This window comes from Triticum urartu, chromosome 3A, assembly GCF_056163025.1.
Source record: "Triticum urartu cultivar PI428250 chromosome 3A, HENAU_Tu73, whole genome shotgun sequence".
NCBI lineage: Eukaryota > Viridiplantae > Streptophyta > Magnoliopsida > Poales > Poaceae > Triticum > Triticum urartu.
In genome coordinates, this window is record NC_141875.1 from 164,887,528 (window position 1) to 164,905,986 (window position 18,459).

The window sequence follows — 18,459 nt, forward strand, 5'->3', positions numbered from 1 at the left end:
GCTATTAGAACCTTTCCACCTAACTTGAAAAAGAAAAGTCGATCGAGCGAGAAAAGATTGAACCATAGATGAAATGGAGAGGTAGATTGATGCAAAAGTACCATGAGGATGAGACTGTATGCGGGTCAGAGCATCTCCAGCCGTCGGCCCCCAGGAGGCGCTAAAAACCGCCCCCTGGGGGCGCACCAGCGCAAAACGCGCGTTGGGGCATGATGCCACCCAGTCGCGGTGCCGACGGGATTTTTTGAACGGCACAAACACGGCGAGTTCATGCATATTTCGGTGACTTCAAACCAAATTCAACCAAATACGTCCGCTCATACATATTTAAAGTATTTTATAAAAAGAAAAAAACACACTACTAGGCCCGCCTGCCGTCTCGCTCGCCTCGCCGCTCCTCGCCGGCCACCGCCCTTGCAGTTCTACATGCAGAGGAGGCTGTAGAACCGCGTGTAGTCGCCGCCATCGTCATCTTCGTCGCCCCCGCCTCCGTCGTGGTCGCCGTCCCTGCTGCAACCCTCCCCCGATTGGCGCGGCGGGTTGGACGGTCCGGCGGCGTCCTCGTCGTCGTCGCTGTCGAGGATCACGACGTCGTGCTCGTCCTCGTGCCCATGCTTGCGAGCGGCGATCTCCTCCGGGGCCCGGGTCTGCCGGGTCATCTCAGTCCGGAGGTAGTCGTCGCGCACCCACCGCAGGGCATCCGTGTCGGAGAAGTCGCGCCGGGCTATCTCCTCGTACTCCGGGGGGATACTGGGCTCCGGTTTGGGCACGACGAGGATGAGGCGCCCGGAAGCGGGGGTGGAGTCGGCGATGCGGATACCGGAGCTGCGGGTGCGCCGGCTGACAGGCGTGTCCTGGGGCTCCGGCTTGACGGGGCGGAGGCAGGGAGAGCCGGTCGACCGACCAGACGAGGAGGAGGACGCCCCAGGGTCCATGCGCCTCGGCGTCCATGAGCTCCCACGGTGGCGAGAGAAGGACGGGGGGAGGGGTACTCCAGCCTCGGCGTGTTGCCGCCCTCGATGTACTCGAGGACGGCATCCAGCGTGCGGCCGGGCACGCCCCACCATCTGCGCCGCCCCTCGGAGTTGAGCCTGCCGGAGGGCACGATGCCGTTGGTGGCCTCGAGCTGCTCGGCGTGACGGCGGCAGAAGTACGGCTCCCAGAGCGGGCTGTCGGGGACATAGCGCTGCCCCTCCCTCGCCGCCCGCGGCAGAGAGGCGTGGATACACGCGATCTCCGCACGACGCGCCGCCCCGGTGGGCGATGGTGGCACCGGGACCCCGCCGGCGCTGATTCTCCATGCCCCGGGAACCCGCATGTCCGGCGGGACCGGGTACTCGGCCTCGAAGAGGAGCCGAGTTTCGTCCTCGTGAAGGTGGCGGCGGCCGAAGCCGTTCGCCGCCGTGCCGTCGCCTGGGAATCGTTCAGCCATTTCTTTGAACTGGGATGGTGAAGGGAGAGGGAGGAAGGGGAGAGAGGGCGCGTCGGTGGTGGAGACTCTGTGCGTGCCACCGGCGTGCTGGGGTCGGCTTATATACGTGGAGGCGGCGCGAGCACGCGTGGCCGCCTCGTCTACGCATGGCATGCGCGGGGACGCGCATCGTTACGCCTTCACTACGCCGCCAGAGAGGTATCAATGGCGGAGGCTGACCGGCGCGGCAGCACGCGGCAGCTTTGGCATTGATTCACTGCGGAAAACGAGTCGATGAGGACGACGAAGCGGCGAGAAGCGAGACGAGTCGCTGGCAAGGAGGGCCCGCGGCTCTTTCGCGCCAAAAACGATTCGCCCGGTGCCCCCGAGCACCCCCAGCACGCCGGGTTCGGTTTGGGTCCGCCAGCACCAATTTCGACCCGAGCCGGCAAAAATTGGGCCCTTGGGGGCGCGATTGGGCCGATTTTTTTTACGCCGGCGGTGTAACATCCCAAATTTTCAATTTGGAATGTTTATACATTAGATCATCTGCATATCATACTTTATTGCTTTTGGCCTGATCCAGAAATTCTACGCCATTCAAGGACCCACGGAGAGAGTTGGGGATTTCGTTATTTTCATATATGAGTTTTCTCAAATTTTGAAAATAGGATCATTTGATTTTATTTATTTTACTTCAATTATTTATATTATAAAAATATGAGAGAGGAAATAAAATGACTTTCCCAAAATGAAGAAATATTGAGGATTTAATAAAAAAATCGAATAAGTTTTTATTTCAGAGTTTTGGCTAGTTCTTTTTGAATTTAGGAAAAACTACACGTTTTTCAAAACTGCATTTTAGGGCCTAAAAATGTTCATCTCGGTCTAAATATTTTATTTAGACGGTGAAAATTTATTTTGGCACTTTTAGAATTTTATTTTATTTTCTAGAAATTTTCTTAGTTTCGGCGGAATTTGTTTAAAAAAAAGTACCGCGCGCCTGACTAGGCCAAAGGCCCAGCCGAGCCAGGCCAGGCCCGCGCCGTCGCCGCCTTCCCCGCGGGAGTCCGACTCGCCGCTGCCGAGTTCGGCCGGGGCACACCTCCCGAGGCCGACCCTGACCCGGCGCCCCCTTCCCCAAGCCGCCGCCCCCCCTCTTAAATACCACCCGCCATCGCCTCACCCACCACCCCGACCTGCCCCGCCTCCCGCAGCAGCTGCGCCGCCCGCCGCCGGGTGCCGCCGCCGCCGTGTGCCGCGCTCGCCCCCGCCGACGCCCGCGCCGCCCGCCGCCGACGCCCCCACCCCGTCGGAGCCCTGAGTTCCGCCGGTTTCCGACGAGGTAGCCACCGTCCGCCGCCGGTTTTCTGAAGAAAACTGATTCGGGTTTTTTTTAAACCCTAGGTTTTTTATATTTTAGATCGGTTTATTTTAATTTTTTCGGTTCACTTATTTAGCGAGCGTTCGCTCGTTCGTTCGTTCTAACGGACGAGTTCACCGTTTAGTTTCAGTTAATGAACATTCGTCAGTTTTTCTTTTTCTCGGATTTTCCGCGATTATTTATGATCGCGATTTCTGATCCAAATTTCGTTTTAATATAACTTTTCGCTCGTTTATCGGAATGAGGCGATTTAAGCGCCTAGAGTTTCATTTCGAAACCCTCTTTCCGTTTAACCAACTCAAACAAGTTTTTGCTTTTGTAAAATTTGACTTAATTCCAGATTAGTATTCGAAGCTTGTTTCTTTCGCCGTTTGAGTTTCGTTGTTTCGTTCGATTTGTTTCTTTTTGCTAACCGGGGTTCTTAAGTTGAACTTTCTGGTTAGATCTCTTATTTGAGTTTTACCTGTGCATTAGATGAGTGCTTATTTGTATGCTTGTTTGTTTGCGATAGAGTACCCGGAGTGCACCGCTTGCTACTTCAAATCTCTAGGTTTCAGGGATCATCAGCAAGGCAAGTAACACTTTGATCATACCTCTTTACTACCCGGTTTTATTGCATTAGATCAATCCTCAAACAATTGCATGGTTAGGATCTGAATAAATTGTGGGTTGGGAAGTAGATGAGGTAGTACCTATTGCCTGTTTTATTATCAAACCTTTGGGAGTTACTTCTATGTTTGCTTATGCCATGCTATGCTAGTAGATGTGGATTGGGTGAGTGTATCCATGACAGATGTGAGATTGTTATTTAATGGTTTACTTAAGGTGGTAACTTTAACACACATCTGGGTGAATTGAGGCACCTGGGTATTCCAGCGATTACCTGTTTTTCTTTATGGACCGCCACCCAGGCTCAAAGGGGTCATGAGATTATTCATACAGGAAACTTCCGTGTGCAGCCACATGCTACTATGGGCTCTAGCATAGCTGATTAAGTCGTGTGAACTCTTACAGTGGTAGACTAGCAGATGTAGGGGAAAGTAGGTGTAATGGTCTACCCGATCGTAAGGTGCTAGCGCTTCTGAAAGACTATGTATCGGTCATCCATTTCTCAAACACCGTGTAGTGCAAGAATCCCAACGGAGGAGATCGAGTCTTGTGGGAAAAAGTGCGCAAACATCTGCAGAGTGTATAAACTAATCATGATTAGCCGTATCCCCGGTTATGGACGTTTTGAGTATCTAGTACTTGGATTATCATGTGAATCTCATCATGTGACTTTAATTATTTTTGTTGAGTTTTAATGATGATGCTTAATTGGGATTGAGAGGGTGTCTACACTCTCAATGTTTAACAACCACCATGTTAGTTAAATAAAATTTATTCCTTTGCAGTAGGGAAAAATTGGCTTTACGCAAAACTATAACCATAGAGCTTTCCACCAGCCCTATATGCATGCAGTATAGCCCAGTTTTGTTCATTACTCTCTATGTGTTACATTGCCAGCATATTCCATGTGTTGACCCGTTTTCGGGCTGCAATGTTCATGTTGTAGATTTTTCAGACGACGATTAAGGTGCCTTAGGTCGTGGTTCTATACTCAGTGATGCCGTTGGAGTTGATGGACTCACTTATCTTCCAAGCCTTCCGCTGTTATCATTATTAGATGGCCTTAATCCATATTATTTGTAATAAGTTCTCTTTGGAGACATTCGATGTAATAAGTGTGTGGTTGCTACTCTGTTATAAATCCTTCAAGTAATGTGCGTGTCAGCATTACTGATACGGAGGAGATCGAGTCTTGTGGGGAAAAGTGCGCAAACATCTGCAGAGTGTATAAACTAATCATGATTAGCCGTATCCCCGGTTATGGACGTTTTGAGTATCTAGTACTTGGATTATTATGTGAATCTCATCATGTGACTTTAATTATTTTTGTTGAGTTTTAATGATGATGCTTAATTGGGATTGAGAGGGTGTCTACACTCTCAATGTTTAACAACCACCATGTTAGTTAAATAAAATTTATTCCTTTGCAGTAGGGAAAAATTGGCTTTACGCAAAACTGTAACCATAGAGCTTTCCACCAGCCCTATATGCATGCAGTATAGCCCAGTTTTGTTCATTACTCTCTATGTGTTACATTGCCAGCATATTCCATGTGTTGACCCGTTTTCGGGCTGCAATGTTCATGTTGTAGATTTTTCAGACGACGATTAAGGTGCCTTAGGTCGTGGTTCTATACTTAGTGATGCCGTTGGAGTTGATGGACTCACTTATCTTCCAAGCCTTCCGCTGTTATCATTATTAGATGGCCTTAATCCATATTATTTGTAATAAGTTCTCTTTGGAGACATTCGATGTAATAAGTGTGTGGTTGCTACTCTGTTATAAATCCTTCAAGTAATGTGCGTGTCAGCATTACTGATCCAGGGATGACACTGAAGCACAGAGATCGGACTGTTTGAGGTCTGGTCGCTACAAGATGGTATCAGAGCACATGCTGACTGTAGGACACAACCACTAAGATAAAGCCCTAGATCACTACTCTCTTCTCATTTCTGACTCCTCATCTTTTCTACTCTTTTAGGGTGGCGGATGCAAGGAACAAGTTCTCGCAACCGGATGAAGATACACCCTTTGTACGCCACCTGAAGGAAGTCACTAAGTACCTGAACATTGGAGTACCAAGCTTCACCGGGACCTACAATGCCACTTTACCCGAGGAGGAGCGCTGGATGATCCAAGTTCAAGTTCTAGGAAGGACATTCGCGCCGGTCACTGAGCCTATAGAGTTTTCCTTTGATGCACCAACCTGGAGTCTAGGAAAGAGCATGGCAGCCCACATCACCATGGGACGTATTGGAGAAGTTTACCACAATGAGCTTAAAGACACTATCTACCAGATCTGTGGGCACCGAGATGAGCAATGGGAGATGATCAGCACTAGGAAGGATAGATCAATCGCAGCTTTTATCCAGGAGTTAAACCAGCACATTCGACGCTAGGAGAACCAGATGTGCGCAGGCATGATAGATCTGAAGAAGGCGATGACAAGAATCACGGAACTGGAGGAAGAACTCAAGGCTACACGTGAAGATTATGAGGAGGAAATTGAAGTATTAGTGGAGAAGAATAACGACCTGACTAAGAAGATCGGAATATTCATGGGAGACCCCACACCAGTAGAAGAAGACGAAGAACCCAAGGAGATTCGCCCAGAAGACTACATCATCATCGACGACACCGACTCTAACCTGAGCGATGATGACTTTGAAGACAAAGCTGGAGCAGATATCATGGAGTCTGCAACCGAGGAATATTTTTAGTAGACCACCATATCAGTAGTAGTATTCCACCATGTAAATAGAGTAGTCCGATGCACTTTTGCGATAGTTAGACCGATTGTATGACTTGATTGATGAAGTGATTTTGTTTGTGTTTGTCTCATGTGCATATGGGTAGTGCTTTCTCATTAGACCTCATTCTATTCTAATATCTCCCCTCTAAACCCATCAGATGCCTCCGAGACGTGACAATGGATTTTCTTTCCCACCGGAGCTCACTCAGTTGATCCAGCAGCAGAATACCCTGATGTAGTTGCTAGTCCAGAATCAGAATCAGGGGAACAACAACAACAACAACCCACCACCACCACCTGTTGATCACTTAACCCGTTTCCTTAGACTGAATCCGCCAGTGTTCTCCAGTAGCACCGAGCCTATAGTAGCAGATGATTGGCTCCGCAAGATTGGAAGGGAGTTAACCACTACAGGATGTACTGACGCTGAGAAGGTGCGTTTTGCCGCACATTAGTTGGATGGACCAGCAGCATCATGGTGGGAGAATTACACTGTCACCTACCCTATAGCCACGGTGACATGGGACCAATTTCAGCAGGCTTTTCGTACTGCCCATATTTCAACAGGAGCTATGGCCATGAAGAAGCGTGAGTTTCGCAACTTGCGCCAAGGAGGACGGACAGTTGGCCAATATGTGGATGACTTCAGTAAGTTAGCACGTTATGCCCCGGATGACGTTGCTACGGATGCAGCTAAGCAGGAGAAGTTTCTGGAAGGACTGAATGATGAGCTAAGAATGCAGTTGATGGTAGCAACTTTCAACAACTACCAGGAGTTGGTAGATTGTGTTCTTATGATTGAAGGGAAGCTGCAGCAGATTGAGAACCGCAAGAGGAAGTATGGACAAGGGAAGTACAATTCAGGAGCTCAGCAGAAGCCACGTTTTACCCCGAAATCGGGAGGACATTTTCAGCATACCCATGGAGGAGGGAATTCGCATAATCATAACGGCCCCAAGAATGGTAATGGAAATGGGGGAAGCAATGGTCAGAACCATACCAACCCATCAACCCCAGCCAAGAGAGACCTGAGCCAAGTCACTTGTTATAAGTGTCAGAAGACTGGACATTATGCCAATGAATGTCCTAAAGCCCAGAATGGAAATGGCAATGGAAGCTCTCGGAAGAAGCCGAACCCTTTCAACAGGGGACAGGTGAACCACGTTAACGTGGAGGAGGTTGAAGCCCAGCCAGATGCAGTAATAGGTAAGTTTTTGGTTAAGTCATTTACTGCAATCGTTCTTTTTGATACTGGTGCATCGCATTCATACATCTCAAGGGGATTTGTGGATAAGTATAAACTGCCCACCAAGGTTCTTAGAAACCTATGTTAGTAAGCTCACCAGGAGCGGAGTATATGCCCAGTCGAGGATGTTTTCAAGTGCCATTTAGTATAGGTAGGCATGTGTTCCCCTTGGATTTAATCATTTTGGAATCACAAGGTCTGGATGTAATTCTGGGTATGGATTGGCTATCGATGTATGGAGGAAACATTGATTGCGCCAGTAAGTCGATTTTGCTTACCACCCCGGAAGGGAGAAGGATCAAGTATGTATCAAGACATGAGCCGAAGAGGACACAAGTAAATACCTTATCAGGAGTTGTGCAAGAGGAAGTACCGGTGGTGAAGGATTTCCCTGATGTATTTCCAGACGAGTTGCCGGGCATGCCACCGGATAAAGACATTGAGTTTTTGATTGAGCTTTTGCCAGGCACAGGGCCGATAGCTAAGAGACCGTACCGCATGCCCGCACGAGATTTGGAGGAAATTAAGAAGCAGATTAAGGATTTATTGGATAAAGGCTATATTCGCCCAAGTTCTTCACCTTGGGGATCACTAGTACTTCTAGTGGAGAAGAATGATGGATCATTGAGGATGGTTGTTGATTATCAAGGATTGAATGAAGTAACCATTAAGAACAAGTAACCACTGCCGATGATCAATGATCTGTTTGACCAATTGCAAGGAGCTAAGGTATTTTCCAAGATCGATTTGCGATCAGGATACCATCAGTTAAAGATTAGAGAGCAGGATATACCTAAGATGGCTTTTACCACCAGGTACGGGCTGTATGAGTACACCGTTATGTCATTTGGTCTGACTAACGCACCTGCTTATTTCATGAACATGATGAACAAGGTGTTTATGGAGTTTTTGGATAAGTTCGTCATGGTGTTCATTGACGATATTTTGGTCTACTTGAAGAATGAAGAAGAACATAAGGAGCATTTGCGTTTGGTACTGGAGAAGCTCAAAGAACATCAGTTGTACGCCAAGTTCAGCAAATGTGAGTTTTGGTTGAAGGAAGTTGGATTCCTCTGATAGGTTATATCCGGAGAAGGAATAGCAGTAGATCCCACCAAGGTTGACACTGTGACAAATTGGGAAGCCCCAACAACAGTTGGAGAGATCCGGAGTTTTCTTGGACTCGCAGGATACTACCGGAGATTCATTGAAAATTTATCGAAGATTGCAAAACCTATGACGGAGTTGTTGAAGAAGGATACCAAGTTCAAATGGACTGAAGAATGTGAGGCCAGTTTCTAGGAGTTGAAGAAACGTTTGGTTACATCGCCAGTGTTGATTCTGCCATATCAGCGCAAGGATTATGAGGTATATTGCGATGCTTCACGTCGAGGACTTGGAAAAGTGCTTATGCAGGAGGGAAGAGTTGTTTCATATGCCTCATGACAGCTTAAGCCCCATGAGTTGAATTATGCTACACACGACTTGGAGTTAGTAGCCGTAGTGCACGCATTGAAGACGTGGAGACATTTTCTCATCGGAAACCATTGTGAGGTGTACACGGATCACAAGAGTTTGAAGTACATCTTCACGCAGAAGGAGTTGAATCTTAGGCAAAGGAGATGGTTGGAGCTCATCAAGGATTATGATATGAGGTTGCATTATCATCCCGGAAAGGCTAACGTGGTAGCTGACGCATTGAGCCGGAAGAGCCATGTCAACACACTAATGACCGGAGAGTTACCAAAGGAGTTAGCCGAGGATCTTCATGAGCTATGTTTGGAGATAGTTACGAGAGGCTATGTAGCAGCATTGGAGATTCAATCTACTTTGATGGATAAGATCAGAGAAGCTCAGAAGACTGATAAGGAGATTGCCACTATAAAGGAGAAGGTGAGCAAGGGAAAAGTTAAAGGATTTCATGAGGATGAATACGATACCTTATGGTTTGAGGACCGCGTTTATGTGCCTAATGATCCGGAGACCAGGAAGTTGATTTTGCAAGAGGCCTGTGATTCGCCGTACTCGATTCACCCAGGAAATACCAAGATGTATTTGGATTTGAAAGACACTTTCTGGTGGACCAGAATGAAGAAGGATATTGCGGAGTATGTAGCAGTTTGTGATGCATGTCAGAGAGTGAATGCAGAGCATCAGAAGCCAGCAGGATTGCTACAGCCTTTGCCAATACCCGAATGGAAGTGGGATAAGCTAGGCATGGATTTTATCACGGGATTACACATGACCTGTTCAGGCTATGACTTGATATGGGTTGTAGTCGATCGCTTGACGAAGGTAGCTCATTTCATCCCAGTGAAGACCACTTACACCAGTGCTAAGTTGGCAAAGATATACATGACCATGATCATATGTCTGCATGGAGTTCCGAGGAGCATTGTATCAGATAGAGGAACCCAGTTTACCTCAAAGTTCTGGAATCAGTTGCACGAAACCTTGGGTACCAGATTAGAGTTCAGTACAGCTTTTCATCCGCAGACAGATGGACAGACCGAGAGAGTCAATCAGATTTTAGAGGATATGCTGAGATCTTGTGCGCTAGATTATGGATCTAGTTGGGATGACAGCTTGCCATATGCAGAGTTCTCTTACAACAACAGTTATCAATCCAGTTTGAAGATGGCCCCTTTTGAAGCTTTGTACGGAAGAAGGTGCAGAACACCATTGTCGTGGGATGAAGTTGGAGACCGCCAGTTGTTTGGACCAGATTTGATTAAGGAGTCTGAACAGAAGGTGAAGTTGATCCGAGATAGGCTCAAGGTAGCCCAGTCCAGGCAAAAGAGCTATGCAGATTCTAAATGCAAGGAGACAATTTACGAAGCCGGAGATAGAGTTTATCTTTGTGTATCTCCATTTCGAAGAGTTAAGCGCTTTGGAGTTAAGGGAAAGTTAGTGCCACGTTTTGTGGGACCATACAAAGTTTTGGAACGCATGGGAGAAGTTGCTTATAAATTGGAATTACCCGAGAAATTGTCAGGAGTTCACGATGTGTTCCACGTTTCCCAATTCAATAAGTGCCATGCAGAGATGGCGGATATACCGCTGAGAGATACAGTGCCGCTGGAAGCGATTCAGTTGGATAGTGATTTAACCTATGAGGAGAAACCAGTCAAGATTCTCGAGTATGCCAGCCGAGTCACCCGCAGTGAAGTTATCAAGTTTTGCAAAGTTCAGTGGAGCCACCACACCGAGGATGAAGCCACCTGGGAGCGAGAAGACCTGCTGAAGGACCACCCTCACCTACTTTCTAGCCAACCTGAATCTCAAGGGCGAGATTCATCTTAAGGGGGTAGGTTTGTAATATCCCAAATTTTCAATTTGGAATGTTATACATTAGATCATCTGCATATCATATTTTATTGCTTTTGCCTAATCCAGAAATTCTACGCCACTCAAGGACCCATGGAGAGAGTTGGGGATTTCGTTATTTTCAGATTTGAGTTTTCTCAAATTTTGAAAATAGGATCATTTGATTTCATTTATTTTATCTTTAATTATTTCTATTATAAAAATATGAGAGAGGGAATAAAATGAATTTCCCAAAATGAAGAAATATTGAAGATTTAATAAAAAATCAAATAAGTTTTTATTTCAGAGTTTTGGCTAGTTCTTTTTAAATTTAGGAAAAATTGCACGTTTTTCAAAACTGCATTTTAGGGCCAAAAAATGTTCATCTCGTTCTAAATATTTCATTTAGGTGGTGAAAATTTATTTTGGCATTTTTAGAATTTTATTTTATTTTTTAGAATTTTTATTAGTTTCGGCGGAATTCGTTTTTTTTTTAAGTACAGCGCGCCCGACTGGGCCAAAGGCCTAGCCGAGCCAGGCCAGGCCCGCGCCGTCGCCGCCTTCCCCGCGGGAGTCCGACTCGCCGCCACCGCCGAGTCCGGCCGGGGCACCCTCCCGAGGCTGACCCCGACCCGACGCCCCCTTCCCCAAGCCGCCGACGCCCCCCCTCTTAAATACCGCCCGCCGCCGCCGCCTCACCCCGCCACCCCGACCCGCCCCGCCTCCCGCCGCAGTCGCACCGCCCGTCGCCGTGTGCTGTCGCCGCCGCTGCGTGCCGCGCTCGCCGCCGTCGACGCCCGCGCCACCCGTCGCCGAAGCCACCCCACCCCGCCGAAGCCCCGAGTTCCGCCGGTTTCCGACGAGGTAGCCTCCGTCCGCCGCCGGTTTTCTGAAGAAAACCGATACGTTTTTTTGAAAACCCTAGGTTTTTTTATTTTAGATCGGTTTTTTTCGGTTCACTTATTTAGCGAGCGTTCGCTCGTTCATTCGTTTTAATGGACGAGTTCACCGTTTAGTTTCAGTTAACGAACGTTCGTTCGTTAAGCTGTTCGTCAGTTTTTCTTTTTCTCGGATTTTCCGCGATTTTTTCTGATCGCGATTTCTGATCCGAATTTCGTTTTAGTATAACTTTTCGCTCGTTTATCGGAATCTGTCGATTCAAGCGCCTAGAGTTTCGTTTCGAAACCCTCTTTCCATTTAACCAACTCAAACAAGTTTTTTCTTTTGTAAAATTTGACTTAAGTCCAGATTAGTAAACCAAGCTTGTTTCTTTCGCCGTTTGACTTTCGTTGTTTCGTTCGATTTGTTTATTTTTGCTAACTGGAGTTCTTAAGTTGAACTTTCTGGTTAGATCTCTTATTTGAGTTTACCTGTGCATTAGATGAGTGCTTATTTGTATACTTGTTTGTTTGTGATAGAGTACCCGGAGTGCGCCGCTTGCTACTTCGAATCTCTAGATTTCACGGATCATCAGCAAGGCAAGTAACACTTTGATCATACCCCTTTACTACCCAGTTTTATTGTATTAGATCAATCCTCAAACAATTGCATGGTTATGATCTGAATAAATTATGGGTTGGAAAGTAGATGAGTAGTACCTATTACCTGTTTTATTATTAAACCTTTGGAAGTTACTTCTACGTTTGCGTATGCCATGCTATACTAGTAGACGTGGATTGGGTGAGTGTATTCATGACAGATGTGAGATTATTATTTAATGGTTTACTTAAGGTGGCAACTTTAACACACATCTGGGTGGATTGAGGCACCTGGGTATTCCGGCGATTGCCTGTTTTTCTTTATGGACCGCCACCCAGACTCAAAGGGATCATGAGATTATTCATACTGGAAACTTCCGTGTGCAGCCACAGGCTACTATGGGCTCTAGTATAGTTGATTAAGTTGTGCGAATTCTTACAGTGGTAGACTAGCAGATGTAGGGGAAAGTAGGTGTAACGGTCTATCCGATCGTAAGGTGCTAGCGCTTCTGAAAGACTATGTCTCGGTCATCCGTTTCTCAAACACCGTGTAGTGCGAGAATCCTAACGGAGGAGATCGAGTCTTGTGAGGAAAGTGCGCAAACCTCTGCAGAGTGTATAAACTAATCATGATTAGCCGTGTCCCCGGTTATGGACGTTTTGAGTATGTAGTACTTGGATTATCATGTGAATCTCATTATGTGACTTTAATTAATTTTGTTGGGTTTTAATGATGATGCTTAATTGGGATTGAGAGGGTGTCTACACTCTCAATGTTTAACAACCACCATGTTAGTTAAATAAAATTTATTCCTTTGCAGTATGGAAAAATTGGCTTTACGCAAAACTATAACCATAGAGCTTTCCACCAGTCATATATGCATGTAGTATAGCCCGGTTCTGTTCATTACTCTCTATGTGTTACATTGTCAGCATATTTCATGTGCTGACCCGTTTCCGGGCTGCAACGTTCATGTTACAAATATTTTAGACGACGAGTAAGGTGTCTTAGGTCGTGGTTCTATACTCATTGATGCCGTTGGAGTTGATGGACTCACTTATCTTCCAAGTCTTCCACTGTTATCATTATTAGATGGCCTTAAGTCATATTATTTGCAGTAAGTTCTTTTTGAAGACATCCGATGTAATAAATGTGTGCTTGCTACTCTGTTATAAATCCTTCAAATAATTTGCGTGTCAGCATTACTGATCCAGGGATGACACTAAAGTACAGAGATCGAACTGTTTGAGGTCTGGTGGTTACAGGCGGCCGAAAAATCGTCCGGGGAGCCTTGTTAGGAGCGCGGCTGAAGATGCTCTCAGTCGCCACTCTATGCGGGCGAGTCACCGCTCCCCATCAATCCTACCATACCCGCAGAGCGCGGAAAACCCTGAGACTACCCACAATGGGAGTAACATAGGTAGTAACATCACACATATCTAGGTTAAATAGGTGATGTGGCATACAACAAATGAAGAAAGAGATGAAAGTAGTAACATAGCTAGTTACTACTAATATGAGTAACATCACACATATCAAGGCAAAATATGTCTATAGCCTAATAAATAAAGGGCTTCATGTTATCACACATATATTACTTCCTATTATAGAGGTAGTAACATAGACTAATAACATGAGCATGTTACTAGTCCATGTTACTACCCATTGTAGCTAGTTGAGGAGGTGGTTTCCAAGCCTATATACACCCGTATCCGCATCCGTATCGCTAATTCGCTACGCCGCCTGCCAATACAGTTGCTCCCATCCATCCATCCATACTCCACGGTAAACGCCGCCACCCGTGCCGTCCTCGTGGTCGAAACGCCGCGATACACATCCACCGATCCCTGTCCGATGGCGAGTGGGCCGTTGTTTATGCTCTCTTCCGGCAGCGAGCGACGGCGAACGCGTCGCACCTCCGGCCATCGCCGTTACCACCGCGTACGAGAAAGAGAAGATCTGACCGATCGGCTCCGCAGGGCCGGGCAGTCGGTCGCCACGGCGCTGTCCGCCCCGGAACAAACGCAGAAAACGCGAGGGGATACAACAAGGGCAGGCGGCCCGCGGTGGGGGGCCGCCGGGCCGGCTGAAGTTGTCGCGCTCCCTCTCACTCCCACGTTGCCCGCCCCTTTGTCCTCTACCTATCTTTTCTGTTAGACCATTCGACGCCACGTCCGCGCGCACCGAGCAGGCCGGCCGGCCGGCCGATTATAAAACCTCAGTGCGAGCAGGTGCTCCACTCGCACTGCTACTACACTCGAGCTACTCTTCTGCCACTCTCTTCTACTTTGCCGTGTTCTTCTCTCACGGATCGGATCGGATCAGATCAGATCAGATCACCATGAGCTCCAACGTTCAAGGTGCGTTGAGCCGATCGATCCTGAGGTTTGCTGCGGTGAGCTGGTTGTTGGGCTGGCTCATGGATTCTCCCTACTGGCTTACCTGATCTTCGATTTGTTTTTGCTGTCAGGTGAGGGTGAAGTCCCCGTCTACGAATCGGGTGCAGATGTGAGTTCCTTCTCCCCCTCCTCAATTTGTGATAGAGCCAAGCAAATCTAGCTAGAGAAAAGCTCTTGATCTGCATCGGCCTTTGACGTACTGTGTAGTACATGTCTGACACGCAACTAAAATTGCACGAACTGCCACCAACTTTTGACGTCGGTATACTTTGTCGGGAGCTCGCATTATTGATGCCACTCCCTGATCTGTTTCTCCTTTCACTGTGCATGATGAGTAGACACACACTATTTATATTTTATTTTGTGGTTTGTTTGCACAAATTTATCTAAATGCAAAACAGCCAAAATACGACTACTTTGTTGGACCAATTAAGTCGATCTCAGCTATGAGCCTATGACTCTTTTACTTTGTTTGCGTTGATTAACATATGCTTGCACGATCAAATGATCAATGGCTGTCCATCTCGGCGCGCGTACAGGCCCTGCAGAAGCTGCAAGAGAAATGGAAGTCCACGGCGGCGCCGTACCCGGCCATGTACTCGAGCTTCTTGGGCGGGATCATCCTGGACCCGGCCATGATGACCCTCCCCATCGACGACCACATGGTCCACCGCGGCCACGGCGTCTTCGACACGGCCATGCTCCTCGACGGCCACCTCTACGAGCTCGACACGCACCTCGACCGCTTCCTGCGCTCCGCGGCGCAGGCCAAGGTGGGTACCCCGTTCCCGCGCGACACGCTGCGCAGCATCCTCGTGCAGATGACGGCGGCGTCCGGCTGCCGGAAGGGCTCCATCCGGTATTGGCTCAGCTCCGGCCCCGGCGACTTCCTGCTCTCCTCCAGCGGCTGCCCCGGCCCGGCCTTCTACGCCGTCGTCATCCCGTCCGACTACGCGCAGTGCCGCCACGGCGTGCGCGCCGTGACCACGTCGGTGCCCATGAAGCCGCCGCTGTTCGCCACCATGAAGAACGTCAACTACCTGCCCAACGTGCTGTCCATCATGGACGCGGAGGAGCGCGGCGCGTTCGCGTCCGTGTGGGTGGACGAGCAGGGGTACGTCGCCGAGGGCCCCATGGTGAACGTCGCCTTCGTCACCCAGGGCGGCGAGCTCGTGCTCCCGGTGTTCGACAAGATCCTCAGCGGGTGCACCGCCAAGCGGATGCTGGCGCTGGCGCCGAAGCTCGTCGAGGCCGGCCTACTCAAGGGCGTCAGCACCCAGCACATCACCGCCGCCGACGCCAAGCGCTCCGTGGAGATGGCCTTCGTCGGCAGCGGCCTGCCCGTGCTGCCCATCGTCGAGTGGGACGGCCAGCCCATCGGCGACGGTAAGCGTCACCCGCTGTCAAAGCTGATCGATTGTTTATTGGAACAAGATAGCATGCGTCCATGGATCGTTGCGTTTGGTTGGTTATAATTGGTACGTGTGATGCAGGGAAGGTGGGGAAGCTTATGCTGGCGTTGTCCGATCTGCTCTGGGAGGACATGAAGTCCGGGCCGGACAGGGTCGCCGTTCCATACAAGTGATGCAAGGGAGGGGAATGCTGGAGAGATGGCGTGTGCATGCGCACGGGCACGATCGTTCGTGTACAAGATAGTGTGTGAGCCGAGCCGCAATTTGGTGCCCGTACTGTTTGTCACTTGACTTGTCAAGTCCTGTTCTGTATAACTGTGGTATGTGTGTGCCGGATGGACTCACCAAATGAATAATACGATCTTGGGTCTTCCGCGGCATTGGAAGAGAAATGACACACATACGGCAGAATTTTACGGGTTAAGAGCATCTCCAACAGGCGCGGCAAAACGCGTGCCCGCACGGTAAAAACAGTTTTTCACGCGCGCTAATTGGTTCCGCGCGCTCCAGCGGTGGCGAGAAGTTACCGTGCGCGGGAAGCGTTTGCGCGCGCGGGAGAAAGCGGCACGCGGCGCGGTAGATTTGGCACGCCGCTTCACGCGCGCCTATAAAGTCTCGTTTTTCGTCACGCCCACAGAACAGCCACGCGCCCTCCTCCTTGCCGCTTCGCCGCTTTCTGAGCCACCATCGCGCCACCATGCCACCGCGCCGCCGGGGTGCTTCGGACTTTCGCGGCGTCCGCGAGCGTCCCAACGGCTGGTACTCCGCCGAGATACGGTCCGGCGACGTCCGGCTCGGCCTCGGGACGTTCCGGAGCGCGCGCGAGGCGGCCCGCGCGTACGACGCGGTGGCGTGACGCTTGGAGAGGCCCCGGTCGCAGATGAATTTCCCGGACGTCTTCACGCGCGAGGAGGCGCAGCGCCTCGCCCGTCCGCCGCGTCTCATCGCGGACATGGACCGTGCCGACCATTCTCGGCGGCAGCGCCGACTCCTCGTCGCCGAGGAGGACGAGCGAGCCATGACGGAGTGGCGCCGTCACCACCCAGAGGACGTCGACGCTGAGCGTGCCTACTGGGCGGAGAGGACGGCAAGGCGCCGCTCGGAGCAGGCGGACCGGCGTCAGCGGAAGGCAGTGGCGAACGAGCAGTGCGACATCGTCTCCGCAGGTGGGAGGTCGTTCTTCACCTCGGACGATGAACGTTGGGACGACATATGGCTCTCAACCTCGGACGACACCGAAGAGAGTGATGATGGTGATGGTAGTGACTTGGAGTAGTTTTCTATCTATGTATGCCGTAGTAGTTTCTATCTGTCTATCTATCTATGCCGTAGTAGTATCTATCTATCTATGTATGTCGAACTATCTATCTATCTATGTCGTAGTAGTTGCACCGATGTAAAATATCTTTGTATCATTTTTTATCTATGTAATTTTAATTTAAAAAATATTATAGAATGAGCGCGCGCTGCATTTTACCGTGCCTGCTGGAGCTGCACGCGCGCGACTTTTCAGCGCGGCTGCTGGAGCAAAAGCTGCGCGCCGCGCCAAACCATGCGATGGGCACGCGCCAAATCCGTTTTTACCGTGCGGCACGTTGAGCGCTTGTTGAAGATGCTCTAACGTAGATGCTTAGGGCATCTCTAGCGCTGACCTCCAAATAGGACATTGTATTCACATGTCGACCGGTGAGAACCAATCCGCAAACGGCAGGGCCGGAGCCAGGATTTGGACATAGAGGAGGCCAAGCAAAGTTTGAAAAAAATAATTACTTTATTGCTATAGAGTATAGACATGTGGTAGTTACATTTAAATTAGTTATATAATCTCGGTGATTTTCAAAGTATATTAACAATTTCATTAGAAGAGAATTCAGTTGTGAATTCCTTTCAAAGCAAGTTTTCATGCAATGCTCAAGCAAGTCGTGTCTCGTTTTACTTTGAAAACATGCCCTCTAACAATTAAGCCGAAATAATATTCCTGGTGTTTGGCGACCCTTTTCTCTTGATAAATATAAATCATAAAAATGACATCACAAGTCACATAATTAAAAGAATTGAAATTTGATGTACAAATATGATAGGTATAAGGTGGGAACTGATCGAGATGAGCAAGCAGTTGTTAGTTGTGCTAACCTTGGCTAGTTGGCAGGAGAATTAACGAGCTCACGATCGCACTGACGTCGCCTTTGATCTAATCTGGAATTGATTGACAAAATGTGCAGGAAGAGCGTGAAGTAGAAAGGATGTGCGGCAAAGCCAATTTCCTTGATCGTTTGTTCAGTTGCTAAATTGTGCAGATCCAACATCCTAATGCAATCATCGTGATTAATAGAGTAATACACTAGTTTATAGACAACACTAACCGCACCATACTAGAATGGTAGGATTTTAATTCATAATAACTGATAGCTAGAAGTACGTACAACTAGTACCTTCCTCTATCTGATCTTCGTTTCTCCCG

At 48.7% G+C, this 18,459-nt stretch overlaps 1 protein-coding gene and 1 pseudogene across 1 annotated transcript; both read left to right on the forward strand.

Annotated features, from left to right (window-relative positions):
• Positions 1 to 14,273: 14,273 nt before the first annotated feature.
• LOC125543417 (D-amino-acid transaminase, chloroplastic) lies at positions 14,274 to 16,378 on the forward strand. The gene is made up of 4 exons (XM_048706749.2): positions 14,274 to 14,547; positions 14,658 to 14,695; positions 15,126 to 15,972; positions 16,080 to 16,378. The coding sequence occupies exons 1-4, from the start codon at positions 14,529 to 14,531 to the stop codon at positions 16,169 to 16,171; spliced, it is 996 nt and encodes a 331-aa protein (XP_048562706.2). The 5' UTR covers positions 14,274 to 14,528; the 3' UTR covers positions 16,172 to 16,378.
• A 142-nt stretch (positions 16,379 to 16,520) lies between these two features.
• On the forward strand, positions 16,521 to 17,319 carry LOC147979055 (uncharacterized; annotated as a pseudogene).
• The last annotated feature ends 1,140 nt before the right edge of the window (positions 17,320 to 18,459 follow it).

Excerpts from the sequence above, each read along its gene's own strand:
- LOC125543417 (XM_048706749.2), top strand. Across the intron at positions 14,696-15,125 it reads TCTACGAATCGGGTGCAGAT|GCCCTGCAGAAGCTGCAAGA; the intron begins GTGAGTTCCTTC and ends GCGCGCGTACAG. Across the intron at positions 15,973-16,079 it reads CGGCCAGCCCATCGGCGACG|GGAAGGTGGGGAAGCTTATG; the intron begins GTAAGCGTCACC and ends CGTGTGATGCAG.